At 34.4% G+C, this 14,018-nt stretch overlaps 2 protein-coding genes across 8 annotated transcripts in view; one reads left to right on the top strand and one right to left on the bottom strand.

Annotated features, from left to right (window-relative positions):
- Nucleotides 1-266: 266 nt before the first annotated feature.
- On the top strand, nt 267-6,146 carry LOC105345890 (ankyrin repeat and EF-hand domain-containing protein 1). Of its 3 annotated transcripts, none has more exons than XM_011454248.4 (9): nt 267-422; nt 673-1,176; nt 1,624-1,823; nt 1,916-2,189; nt 2,333-3,143; nt 3,279-3,505; nt 3,609-3,799; nt 4,095-4,140; nt 5,000-6,146. In XM_011454248.4, the coding sequence occupies exons 2-8, from the start codon at nt 831-833 to the stop codon at nt 4,125-4,127; spliced, it is 2,082 nt and encodes a 693-aa protein (XP_011452550.2). In that variant the 5' UTR covers nt 267-422; nt 673-830; the 3' UTR covers nt 4,128-4,140; nt 5,000-6,146. The 3 variants fall into 3 exon arrangements, with proteins under 3 accessions (XP_011452550.2, XP_011452558.2, XP_011452540.2); XM_011454256.4 differs by lacking the exon at nt 4,095-4,140 and adding an exon at nt 3,907-3,942 and having other exon boundaries at nt 5,000-5,110; XM_011454238.4 differs by lacking the exon at nt 4,095-4,140.
- A 1,056-nt stretch (nt 6,147-7,202) lies between these two features.
- Nucleotides 7,203-14,018, bottom strand: part of LOC105345845 (MAPK/MAK/MRK overlapping kinase) — a 38,395-nt gene continuing 31,579 nt past the window's right edge. For 4 of the 5 annotated variants that reach the window (XM_011454171.4, XM_011454165.4, XM_034469645.2 and 1 more), the window contains exons 9-14: nt 13,834-13,935; nt 13,073-13,246; nt 12,530-12,553; nt 9,779-10,022; nt 9,280-9,468; nt 7,203-8,967 (exon numbers count right to left, since the gene is read on the bottom strand). In XM_011454171.4, the coding sequence (XP_011452473.1) occupies nt 8,890-8,967; nt 9,280-9,468; nt 9,779-10,022; nt 12,530-12,553; nt 13,073-13,246; nt 13,834-13,935 (811 nt within the window). In that variant the 3' untranslated portion in view covers nt 7,203-8,889. The remainder of the gene's footprint in view (nt 8,968-9,279; nt 9,469-9,778; nt 10,023-12,529; nt 12,554-13,072; nt 13,247-13,833; nt 13,936-14,018) is intronic. The other variant, XM_011454181.4, reaches the window with a different exon arrangement.

The following is a 14,018-nucleotide window of genomic DNA, read 5'->3' as shown; positions in this document are numbered from 1 at the left end:
TTTAGTTCACTTATTAATTCGTTTCATTTTTGTTTATATAATAAGTTTATATTTATTTATTTCGGTTTGTTGGGGTAGTGCCCCCCCCCCCCCCCCCCCCCCCCAACAACAACAACACACGTGTTCTATAAATGAAATAAAATATGTTTTGAAATATCAATCGAAATACATAGATACATGGCATAGCTGCAAAGACCTGTATATGTAGCTAGCAATTCGGGTCGACAGGTGCGCGAAGGTGGCCGCACACGGAAAAGTCCGAGTGTTTACGGGCCGCTACGAGGCGCTTAGCCTCTTCCTTGGAAACTAACAAACAGTAATGGCGGGTTGAGCTCGTCAAAATGAATAAATAATGAAAGAAAGGACGTCGACACGCACAGCCCGATAACAAGATTTCGTGACTACCCATCGTAAGACAACAGGTAGCGAACTTCATGTTTTATAAATGGATCGTAATGATTGAGCTGTCGAAGCAATGCATTCATTGATATTGATGTAATTTTGCGAAAATCGGAATGTGCAGCATGTGTCTTAGTAATTGCAAACCACAGCACATCAAATGTTAGCCTGTTATCTCTTTGTCAGTATTTTAAATTAGATAACAAACTATTACGATTTCGTTGTAGTATTGAAATTTTCATTACCTTAATTGATTTTTAATGTCACTTTCAGATACAATCCTGCATGCAGTTAAAAATTAGGAACATCAACTATTTATGATGGCCTGACAAGTAGGAGCAAGCTATAAGCACCCTCATTATTGATGAACATAAAAAACTTCTAGTCATAATAGTCATAGAATCAAGAGCGAAAAATTCAGATAGACCAAGATGCCTGTTGCAGGAGATAGATTACAGACACTGCAGGTCTGCAAGCTTTTGCAATGTGTCAGAGAAAAAGACATGAATCAAATCACAAAACTCATAAACCATGGGATACCGTACCTGATTAATTATAACGATGCCAATGATGGTTTGACGGCCCTGGGAGTGGCTGCTGCAGCTAATGATGATGAGATGGTCAAATTTTTAATTGGTTCCGGAGCTCACCCCGATGCTGTGGACTTGAAGGGTAGGACCGCTTCAATGAGAGCAGCGGAGTTTGGGCATGTTCAGTGTTTGGAACAACTAATGGAGGTTAAAGCTAAAATGGACATAAAAGATTTGGAAGGAAAAGGTATGGATCAGTCATTACATATAAATTCATTTCAATATCATTTTACATTTCATATTGAAACAGTAATTCTTTTTACATGAAAAATTAAATCATGCCATATTAACAGGAAATTCATGTGAGTGCTTTTCTCACGTGAAATTAGCAAGAAAGTTTCAGATGAAAATCATGTTACTAGAGATATGAATTGCCTTCTTACATGTACATACAAATGAAAGCAATGTATGCTTAAATTCTAATTTTGCAATTAAGAAGAAAAGAATTACTTAAAAGCTAATCACATTACCTATAATCCTGGAGTAAATAAAAAGGAATCTTGAAATGTTCCCTCTTATTCACATATTACCTTCTTGACAATTAACACTTTATATGAATTACAAAATCAATTCACATCATTAGCACTAGAAAGAACATACCCAATGTAGTAAATTGTTCTTTATTATTTCACAGGTATTTTATTCTACTGTATTTCTCCCACTGAGCGCCATGCCAAATGTTTAGAGATAGCTGTGGAGCATGGAGCAGACCCAAACAACATATCAATGGAGGGGATTCCAGTTCTTCTCTATGCCTGTGAAACGGCCATTGATAATGAGGAGGCCTGTATCCAACTCCTTCAGAAGGGAGCTAACCCAAATGGAAAACAGGAGGTAATTGTTTAATGAGAACATTCTATCTGTGTTTTGAATTTTTTCTCCCACTCATGAAAGTAAGCATAAATAAATGTGAATTAATTTTTCAGAAAACAGGAAAAACTTGTTTAATGGCTGCTGCAGCAAGTGGAAGTGTCAAGGTTGTTCGAGCCATCCTAGAGCGTGGAGCAGACGTAAATGCTCTGGATATAAAGCATAACCATGCTGCTCACTATGCTGCAATTGGAGGCAGTTTAGCCGTTTTGGCCTGCATGTCTGGGCATGGAGCATTGTTTGACCAGACTAACTCCGAGGGCAATACTCCCATACACAATGCTGCAATGAATGGCCACGGAATGTGCTGTAAATTTCTGGCTCAAAGAGGTAAAGGAAAATCAGAATAAAACTAAATGTATAGCTTTAGTTGGTACATGTATATGTTATGAATGTTAAGATGGCTTTAAATGAATGAAGATTGCAATTAAAGTGTATCTTATGAACATGCTGCAATCTTTTCTCTTATTCAGGTTGTAATCCTAAACCAAAGAACAATGAAGGAGAGACAGGGAGAAGTCTGGCAAAGGACAGAGACCACAAAGAGGCCACGAAGGAGTGTAGGAAGGCCGAGAAAAGTTTCGGCAAAGTGGGCAAAAACAACGAGCCTTGGGCCATTGCTCTATACGATTGGGTATACGAGAGATCCGAAAAAATACTTAACATGATGATTAAATACGATCCTGATGAAAAAGGAACTGTGACGAAAGACAATTTTTCGGACAGTCTGACGGGAATGGGGGCACCAGTGGAGGAAGAGGAAATGAAGAAAGTCGTAGCGGCTCACGATAAAAACAAAGATGGCAATGTTGACTTTAATGACTTTCTAACTGGCAAAAAATATGTGAATAAAAACTATTTAATGAGTGCCTTTGAAGGCAAAAAGAAAAAGAAAGGGAAAAAAGGAAAGGGAGGTAAAAAGAAGGGGAAGTTTAAGCTTGTTATGCCAATCTGTACTAAAGACGAGGGACCAAGAACCTATGGAGGAGCACCACCAGAGATGTTCATTGAGCGACATATTCACTTCACTGATACAAATCGTTTTGACAGGGACAAGCCCCCAGCTCACCCACTGCAGGATGATTCCGCATGGTATTTGAACCACCCGGACAGAATGTACATGAACATTGCTGATGCTGCAAAAAATGGCGACTACGAGTCACTGAAGAATGCTTTCCAGAGGGGTTCAACGGCAGACACCCGGGATAAGTACTACAAGACTCCACTGATGGTGGCTTGTGCTACTGGAAGGATTGACATGGTCAAGTTTCTTGTTGACAATGGGTAAGTTGTTTAACAATTCATAAGTTTTAAGAAAAACAAAGACAGTATACCAGTAAAAGATATCTTGATCATACCATGGCAAAAAACTTTACTTCAACTTTGCTCATTTTCTTGTCTGGTGTATTTGATTTTCAGGGCAATGATCAATGCCAGGGACAACTTCAAATGGACACCACTTCACCATGCTTGCCACGCAGGACAGCTGGATGTGGTGGAGTATCTGATTGACCACAGTGCCGAGATAGACGCTACCACAATGAATGGTGGTACACCACTCACACGAGCCATTGAGAGTTCTCGAGATAGTGTGGTAGAGTATCTCATCGGTAAAGGCTGTAAAGTGCAGACCGAAAATTCTAAAGGTAAGATCCAGTAAAATTGACAAATTTTGATGTACATGTATTTTTAAATTAATGTGTACTGGTGTGTACATTAAGATAAAACTTATTCAACAAATGATTTTAGGTCATACCCCAATGGACGTTGCCATAGCATGGGCTGATCCGAGAGTTGTAGATGTGGTGCAGTTAAAATGGGAGAGCCTGCCAGCCATGGGGGACAAGAAAGGAGGGAAAGGAAAGAAAGGCAAAGGGGGAGGGGGTAAAACCACTCGCCCTTCCTCAGGACCAGCCCCTGAGGCGAAGGAGAATGTCGCTGTAAGTATAAACCCTGTGTGTTTGGGTGATTTTTCTTGTGAGATATATGTCTGCTCTCTTAATTACTGCAAAAACATGTAAAATCAGGGGAGATAATTAATTTGTAGAGTTAAAAAAGTGGATAAAGTGGATAGTATTCAGAGGTACTGGTAATCTTTAGCTTTTGGCAATGTAAACAAAGTTAACGTTACTAAAATTGATAGAATTTTCTAACAACTGTAATGATTAAAAAGATGGCTTAGTGTTAATGAGTATTCATAACTTGATGGCATTGTTTTTGCTCTGTATAACACAGGTACCCTCAAGGCAGAGTTCTAATTTGGTTTAGTGTTGCTCACTGTGTAAGCATTTTCTTAACTCTTTGAACAAATGGTGTGGAAATCTAAGATTAAACCTTAGATTCTTGTGTATCCTTCTTGTGTGATCATTATCTTAATGCAAATTTTGAAGAGAAAAAGAGACATAATCTGCAAAAATACATATTTTTTTTACCAGTTTCAACTTTTTGCCTTTTATATGCAGATTTATCATTGATAAAAGACACATTCCAATTTAAAAAGCATTAAGAAAGTTTTCATGTTATGTGCTATCAAAGTAAAAGCAAACAAAAATGGTTGCAGCTATTACATGTGTGGGCCAAATTGTTATATCTTTTCTTCCCTTTTTTGTGAAAAAAAGACATATTTGACAAAAAAATTTACATGGTGCTTATCTAAGAGAATTCAATTGAAATTTCTTTTTTAAATTTTTATATTGTTGGTAAACAATTTTGCCCATTTCTAGTTTGTACATGTACAATGATGCATCTAGGCCAACACTCTCATGGGTACCTGTGGCAATAGACACCTGATTTTGCTGTTAGCATTTAGCCACAATAATCTCCTGCGATCCTCCTAATTGCTTACTATTATACCTTTTATGTTTTAACTGCTTCACTCAATCACTTATACATTTAACTCTCTAGATATTTTGTTGTTGTTTTTAATTTTTTGAATACCAGTTAATTACCTCTGAATAGATTTGTTTCAATTTAAATGTCCACAAATTTCAAAAAAGTCTTATAAAAAAGCAAACAATTAAGTTAACAAGAGGATAAAATTAAGTGTAAATTTTCATCAAAACTTGTATAGAGAATTAATGAAAATTACTTGGATTATTGAAAAATAGTTTTTAATGAGGCATTTTTTTTGTGGTTTTTAGCACCATTCCCATTCAGGTCCATTGGGATTTGGGGAGTTTGATGAGCCCCCAAGACAGAGGAAAGGCTCCATTCTCCGGGCGGCCTCCGCTCTAGCTGGGGGGATGGACGAACAGGAAGACATTACATATACTCCTCTAGTTCCTTGGACCAAACAGCAGAGCAGTAAAGAACTCATTGAACAGCGACAAATTAATCGGGAGCGATATGGGTGGGAAGTGGACTTTGATGACTTTGAGATGCCCTTTAATAAAAATATTACAAAACGATGTGAAGAAATGGGGGATGATGATTAATGATGACCTTTTTTAAAACATCATTTTTATATTTTGTATATGAATTTCAGGAAGGGAGTGTAACTTTGATTTTGATCTAGATTAAGAAACTGCTGAATTGTTAATTTCATGAGTACCTGTGTATCAATCTTATATGCAATTTACTGTGGACACATATTTTTTTGCCTTATTTTCTTTTACATGCAAACATGTTTCATTGTGTGTTGATGAAATCATCAGTATTGTTAAATGCATGTTCTTGGCAGTATCCAGTTCGGTTATAAAGCAAATTCTGTGATAAAACTTCCTAATTTTTATTTGGTTGAGGTGCCTTTGTACATGTATCAGAGTAAATTCATGACTTAATCACATAACTACATTGAAAATTTAAATTGTGTAAATACACATTTCAAAATGTACAAAACTTAGTTTTCTATCTGCTGTACGTGTTACCTTAAGTTGGATGTCAGTAGGTATAGAAATATAAGTTTGCATGCATGAGCCATTTTATGACTGAAATGAAGGGGTTTTTTTCCCATAAAGTAAAATGATACTTCATACTATAAAGTTAATTGAGTTGGAACAGATATCGGTAGATGGATTTTTTATAAACCCCCAGTCAGAGGAATTGATATAATATCTGGAAATCATGTGTTTGACTATAGTAATGAGTGAGGTAAGGCTTTGTCCCTTTACATTATGAGATAGATTTATAAGTATGCGTTGTTACTGTACATAGATGGAATTACATGTGCTGGTACATGTATATGTATGCATTGTTTTGGAGAAGTTGTATGAATTTAAAGTTTGTATCTTTGTTAACTCTTTTAATTGTAACTTGATTATTGGTGAATAAATATATTGCCAAGACCTGCATGTGGATTTTGCTACACAAATTAAATTCTATGGTACAAAATTAAAGCATCATTGTATCAACCCAAGATGAGTTCAAACCTGAAAATGAACTGGAAAAGGTTTTTTACTCCACATTTCTTTTTCCTCGCTGCTAACCCTACAACTCCTATAAAATTAAGTCAGATTTCTTAACAATTCTAAGTAATTTGCTGTACAGGCCTCAACTGTGTTGATTGAGGGTACATCTTTTATTGCTGTGTTACTCAGTTATAAGAAATTATCAAGTTTTACAGTTTTGGTAGTTTTCAAGAAGTAAACTACATTACAATTTAGGTCAATTGTTACAAGTTAATGTAAAGTTGTTAATGGACAACACCAGACGAAAGATGAAGACCAAAGGCAATAGGTAACCTGAACGACTCAGGTAGCCTAACAACAAATTTCTAAATTCAAAAGGATTGAAATTTCCAGCAAAATAATGAAATTAAAATTTCCTAATAATAGGCAATAGGTAACCTGAACGACTCAGGTAGCCTAACAACAAATTTCTAAATTCAAAAGGATTGAAATTTCCAGCAAAATAATGAAATTAAAATTTCCTAATAATATGCACAACGGGTCCCAAATACATCCACTATATGTCCTATGTTCAATGTATGGCCAAAAGTTTCTTAAATTTCAAGAGCGCTGAAGCTCCCAGAAAGAAAAAGAAATGCAGTTTAAGAGGAGATGCACTGAGAATTACACACGACTGACTGACAGACAGTTCAAAAACATTATACCCATGAATCTTGTTGCACAGGGAATAATAATATTTGATGTCATCTATTAAACCAAGGAAAACTGAATTCGAGAATTTCTTCTACACCAGCGATAATGTTTCATGTAGGAGAGAACATATATATAGGCATTGTGCCTGCTGTTCAATCCGATTCATACGTTCTTATATATTTGAATAAAATACCTATTAAAATAAAAATGTTTCCCGTAAACTAAGATTGGATGATCAAGATCACTAAATGGCCATTATTTGTCTCCTCAGGTTTTAACACTAGGGATTGACAACAGATACAGGTTTGATCATATATAAGAGAATTTATTGATTTTTAAATACATCAGTAAGATTCAGACTAATATTCATTTCTACATCACTTATTACAAATGCTACAAAATACATTTATCACAATGGCTTTGAAAGACATACTACAAAATAAATGAGCAAAATAAATAACAAATACTCATAAAATCAAAAAATAATTTTCTTTTTTTGGACGGAATCAAATGAATACTAGAGGATAAAGCCATAAAATCAAACACTAGGTTTACACTGTAACAAATTATCAGAGAATAAACTGTGATCACCATCTCTTTCTATTCACCTTAAAGTTGTCAATGACATGAAAAAGGAATGTCAACAGTTGTGGGGTTACATATAGGTTCTTGGGACAATACAGTTTCATCAATTTATTCACACTAGAAGAACATTAAATATTGTAACTATGATAACGTTCTAACTGAAGTAAAAGTTTCAAGAATTAAAGAAAATAAACTTGAAGAGTTTTGCAAAAAATTGGCCAGTAACTTGAGAAAAATATTACCTCAGATATATGCATCTTACAATAATACTGGTATTATATGGTGGTCTCGGGAAAGAAAAAAAACCTGACATTTATACATACTTCAAAATAAACTCATAACCTACCTCAAAAACAAATTGGTACCTATACCTCAAAAATAGCTCATAACCTACCTCAAAGTTATCTACCTGTAACAACATGAATTGGTTATGCTACACTAGTAAATAATGTCCATATTTTACACAGCACTATGATTTAAAAAAACAAATGGCTTCTGATCAAACCAATCAGATGGAATGTTAGAATTGGAGTCAAAGGATTCTTTAGCACTTACTTTATATTCTTGTCAGTACGTGTCATACAAAGTTTAAAATAGACCTCACATTTTTTGGGAGCAAGCGTACATGTGATCAATGATGTCATTTTTTCAATTTTCAGTACAGGCTTTGTACAAGTGGTCAATTTTTAACCAATTTAGTATCTATAATAAGAGATGACAAACCTTTCATAAATACATTTGAATGACAACATATACATAAAAATAAACTTCTTTGCTTTATCTTATATTGTTTGGCACAATAATAACAGCAATTTTATTCTTGACCATATAAAACACAATATTTAATACCCCAGTAACTCAAAATATATACACCAGTTAACAGGTATGGACTTTTTAATGTCATCATGTAGCTAAAGCATTCTTTTTTTAAAATAAGACAAATAAAAATTTCTTTTACCCTGTGAATAAAGAAAATGAACATGTATAACCATTGGTACAAAAGATGGTAAGAGAAATTAATTCAAAAAGAAGTTGACACTGAATGGAAATATTTTCATTGGCACAGACAGAAAATGTTTTACCTCCCTTTTGATTGAATAAAACTATTTAGTTAACAAACTGTTCTGTGGCATTAAATAAAAAAAATGCACGCCCTAGTACACAGAGTTCCAACCCTATTTGTTAAAATTCTGGAAATCAGTAAAATACAATCATTAAATCATATTAAACAATATAAGTCCCAAATTTCCTCAAATCCATTTCTCTCTACAAAACAATTATGAAACAAAATTCACATTGCAGTAATCTTTTATAGATTTGTTCATGAATTAAAAATGAACACTCCATATAGTCTTTGATTCCTGTTATGAGGTCATCAGATTTTCAAGAAGCTTGTGATGCTGGTCTTAAAATCCTGCACCCCTTCTGTCCAGTGACGGAAGCTGGTAACTGCCATATATGTGCTTGTTAGCTTTGTTTGCATGCTGAAACAAAGCAATAAAATGCTAAGTACTGTACATTTATTAATGTATTAAGAAAGCTATATGTAATTGCTGTTTTTTATGTATGAATTATGCCCCTTTTGAAAAGTTTATAGCAGCAATAATTTCCTGACCAAACCAACTTCCTTTTCATTTTTTTTTTATCATTTTAACATTGCATCTAACTGTATTATTCAGCACTTAAACTATCTTTAAGCTTATAACATCAACATGCACTTGCATAAACCCTTATCTTTAAGTAATAATTATAACTAGAGCGGTGCTGTGTGGTACTTGAGCTGTGCTATGTGGTACCTTTGGGGCCTTGTATGTGCTGCTGAGACTGGGGAGGAGAGAGACCGTGGAGGCAGAGGGGTTGTGAGCATTATAATGATTCCCAAAAGAACTGGTATGAAAGGACGGGTTCATGGACACTTTGGGTAAACTAAGGCCTGTGTGATTATACTGGTGCTGGCTCTCCGCTAACACCCTGCGATGCCGACGCTGAAATGGGAGAATAGGAAGACAGTCAACAATGGAGCTATCGTAATACAGCACCAGCACAATGTGAAATGTTTAATAACATTAATGTTCACATGGAAAATCCATGGCTATTAACTATATCAATTTTACAGAAAAATCAATATCAACCTGATAATTGAACTCATATAAACCAAGATTATATAAATAAAATATTTACCGTAATAAATATCTTTTTTTAATATCCTGTTGAAAATTCCTTAGAATTCTTACAACTTTACCATTTTCAACACTGAAACCACAAGTTAACAATCAATGTACAAAATTAAGTTACCACTCTATCCACTTTTTTCCTGTCTTTAAAAATGTGTGGGTGAGATTGCAGTGAGGGGGCCTTGGGTAGGCTGGGAATGGACACCTCTGTCTCGGATCTCTTCTTCTCAGTCCGCGACGTGTCCACCTCGAGCGTCGTAATGGTGGCAGTCTCGTCCTTGTCTCGGGGGCGCACTTGCTCTTTCTTCTCCAGGTCATCCTTCTCCTTGGCTTTTGCTGCCAATGCTGCTCTCTTGTCAGCATCCCTACACATATCATCATCATCATTAACAACATCATCAAATTTCATCATCATCAATAACATTATCATATCACACTTCATCATCATCATCATCATCATCAATGTCAAGAGCTCTGCAAAATTTCCCCCCCCCCCCAAAAAAAAAAAAAAAAGTGTCACTGAGTTGTTTACAGAAATAAATTTATAATAATCAAAATATTGAAAAACTCTGGAAAATATACATTGTATCTAGAATTGCACAACATAAAATGATATAGAAAAAGTATCTTCAAATTTCTATATTGCATTATTGTCTACCACAGTGTAGATCAGAAAACAATAAATAAAGGAAAAAAATTAGAGCAAAGTGTTTACCATGTACCAGATAATATCATCTGAATCACTCTTAACACAATAGGAGACCCGACACCTTACACATTCATTTTTATCATATGATATTTCAACACAAAAAAGAACTGGGTGACAGGTTGGAAAACCATGAAATCCTCTCTAGGTTATCACCCACAAACTTATCTGTAAACTCTCCCTCTCACTGCTTCATTCATTGCACAGTGGTGGAATGAACATTTTCTAGCTTCTCTAGTCTTGGGGAGGGTAGAACAAACCACCCATATGCTCTGGGTAGACACCCCAATGAGAGACAAGAAGATCAGCATAAACATGTTAAAAACAAAATTCCACACCACAATCATTCATGCAGACCCAAAGCAATAATTTGGAGGGAAAATTTAAAAACCAAATTTTGAATTATTAATAAGCTATCATATCAACTGTCATAGGCTTCATTCATTTGTCCATATATTAGTAAGCTTTCATATTATAGACACAGTTACATGGGGGTAAAGCGTCAACAAAAGAGAATCAAGTTTCTATGATCTATGCTAACATGCTTGTTTTTCTGTTACAGGTTGTGAAAAGTCAAGTCTCAACCAGGACTCAAACCAAAGGCCTCTGGTGTACCGTGCCAGCGTCGTAACCACAGAGCTCTTGAGAATCCTGATATATTGACCAACAGTCACACACCTGTTAACCTGGTGACATTTCTATAATGTGATAATGCACTGAACTTGACTTTACAAGTTCAAAATTCTCTCTGCAAATTGTTTCTGCTGCATCAAATGACTTCATTGTTACCAATATTTAATCAAATATGAATTTTTACTGCTGAAAAAGGGATTATATACATATTGATAAACACTTACAAAAAGAAAAGCAATTTTGTCAGAGTTACAACCACCCAGCAAAATATCTAACACCAATCTAACTTAGATATGCTTTCTCAGTTTTAAATCTGTAAATTTCACAGTTTTTTGTGGGGTTTTTTTTTTGGTTTTTTTGTTCATTTGCAAGGATTGATACTAACTTCATTCATCACCCTTTGAAAAATAAAACTGCAATTATGTTTATCTGACATTTCATAAATTTGTCTAATTTCATTTCTTACTTCTAATTAGGGTTGTGATCTAGCCCTTACCCACTCTTTAAACACCTGAGGGGCATATGCATTACCTTTTCCTATTGCATTATGATGTATTTATATAGATACTGGAACAACTTTATTATCTGCATGAGATGAGATGAACATGTACCAGCTGCTAGCTGGTACAATGTCCAGATATGTGAAAAGCAGAAAAGAATCGCTCACTAAGAAACATGATTGGGATACAAGTCATACAACACACAGATTTTATATGTCTTTTCTGGTTGGTGGAAATTAACTAATCAATCAAATTGACCAAGATAAATATTTGAGTTCTTTTATAATAAATGGTTCAGAAAAAGGAATCTAATATCAATTAGTCTGAAGAAAGGGAAAGTAGCTGTATTAATTATCTACGGTATAAGACTGTCATTACTTCTGATGCTTTTCAAAGGTAGCACTAATCTCAGTCATTTACCACACATTGAAGTCTACAAGAGGTACAGGGGTTTCCACAACAGGTCCATTATTATTCTATAGATTTGCTATAAATACTTGTAAGTAACCTTGTCACAAAATTTATTATAATGATAAGTCCTGAATTCCCTGTAAATATAAACAGTTTTAATAACTCCATGTTCATAATCCAGAAAAGAAGATTAAATGATTATGTTACATAACCATTTCTTTAATTCTTTCAATTAAGCGCATTCCTCTAACTGGATGAGTCACACAGGCTTCAAATTCAGGTAGAAATAGTAATTAGACTACAGGCACAGTTGAATAGTTTACATTTATGAAACTAATAGGCATGCTGGCTTGGAGTCAATTGAGTATATCCCAAAATTAACCCTTCCCACTGAATAGAATATCTACGTCAGTCAACTTTGCAGGTTTCTAAATCTACAAAGGTTAATGTCAATCCTTGCTCTGACATCATCAAGACGTCAAATATGCAAATTCAAGATGGAATCTGCCTTTTCTATGTCTGGATTACACATATCTAAGTTTCTAATTCATATATCAATATTATATTATCACAAGAAAAAAAAAACAACAAGGAAAATTGATAGTGCAATCTGCCATACTACCTTTGCTTTGATTGTTTTGTTGCCCTGATTAAACATATTAATTAAAGTTGCATTTCATAGAATAACAGAACATGTATTTTTAAATTCAATGCCTATGAAATATAGTGATGCTAATCAAAGCATTATGTTGATATTAATTTGATTCTTTATATACATTTTGTTAAAAATTTTAAAGAAAAATTGTTGACTATAAAAAATATATTCATTTATTGTTTTAACACAATCTTGTAATTTCAACAGTAAGGATGGGTTTTTCTGTGTAAAATTGTTAAAGATGATAAAAAATTTAAAAAACTGCATAAACATTGTTTCTTTGACATAACTTCACTTTTTCAGAACATATGTCAAATGCCATGATATGCAAATAAATTACTTAGTTTTCAGAATGTGAGAGAATAATAAAGCAAATTAATGTACTTTTTCCTCTTTTATTTGAGTGAAAATTACCCCAACTGAACATTTTCCTGTTTTCTAAAAAAAAGCTTTAAAAAAAAAGGGAGAAGAAAGAAGCTGAATCTACTTTTTACAGTTTTTAACACTGACCTGAGATCTTTGAAGTACGGGTGTCGTATGGCTTGCTTTGCTGTGATTCTCTCATCAGGGTCGTAAGTGCACATTTGATAAATAAGTTCGATGGCCTCCTGCGTACAGTGAGGGAGGAGACGTTCGATACCCGTACCCTTCTTCTGGGGGAAATTGAAATTCATTCCCCTTGATCTGCATGACAAATAACATAACAACTTACAATTGGACATCCTTAAAAAATGTTCGTGTGGAATTGCCATCTGGAGGTTTTTACGCCCAGGAGGGAGGGAGGGAACTTTTTTTTTAATTTTTCAAACTTGTAGTTTGACTAATTGAAAATTGGTAAAAAATAAAAATCTCCCTGAAAAAAGTGGGGGTACATGTATTTCAATAAGGGGATAGGCAATTCCAATAAATAATTTTATTTTGGCTAAACGTATAGTTTACACTATACTTTTTACACGGAAGCAGGGCAAAACTCAAACAATTTAGATCTATCATTCATTGTAAAGATTTCTAAGACCAATCATTCTGACATTTAAGACATAATCTTTTTTATGTACACAATTCTCTCCCTCTAACATATAAAAAAGAAAAATGTACCTTATTGCAAAAGATTTATATTTGCCCATAACATTTTATGTGGGTAAATTGGATAAAAAAGAAATAGGAAGAAACTTAACTTTTGTGCACCAATAATCAGAGGTAACATGCCAGTAATGAGGATTGAAATATTGAGTAAAAGAATGAATGAATTTAACAGCTACAAAAGAACTCACTTTTTGAGTTTATCTAGAACACTGGAGTCTGGAGTACCCATTATGTCATGTATCTTAGCAATCTGATCAACTTCATTTGAACCAGGGAAAAGAGGGTGAAGACTGAAAGAAACAAAGTACACGTATGAAACAATTTAATATACACAGTACCCAGTACCTACCAGAATAACTTTTACAGTAAGATT

This window comes from Magallana gigas, chromosome 6 (assembly GCF_963853765.1).
Source record: "Magallana gigas chromosome 6, xbMagGiga1.1, whole genome shotgun sequence".
Lineage (NCBI taxonomy): Eukaryota > Metazoa > Mollusca > Bivalvia > Ostreida > Ostreidae > Magallana > Magallana gigas.
Note: the sequence above shows the minus strand (reverse complement) of the source record. Positions and strands in the feature narration are given on the sequence as shown.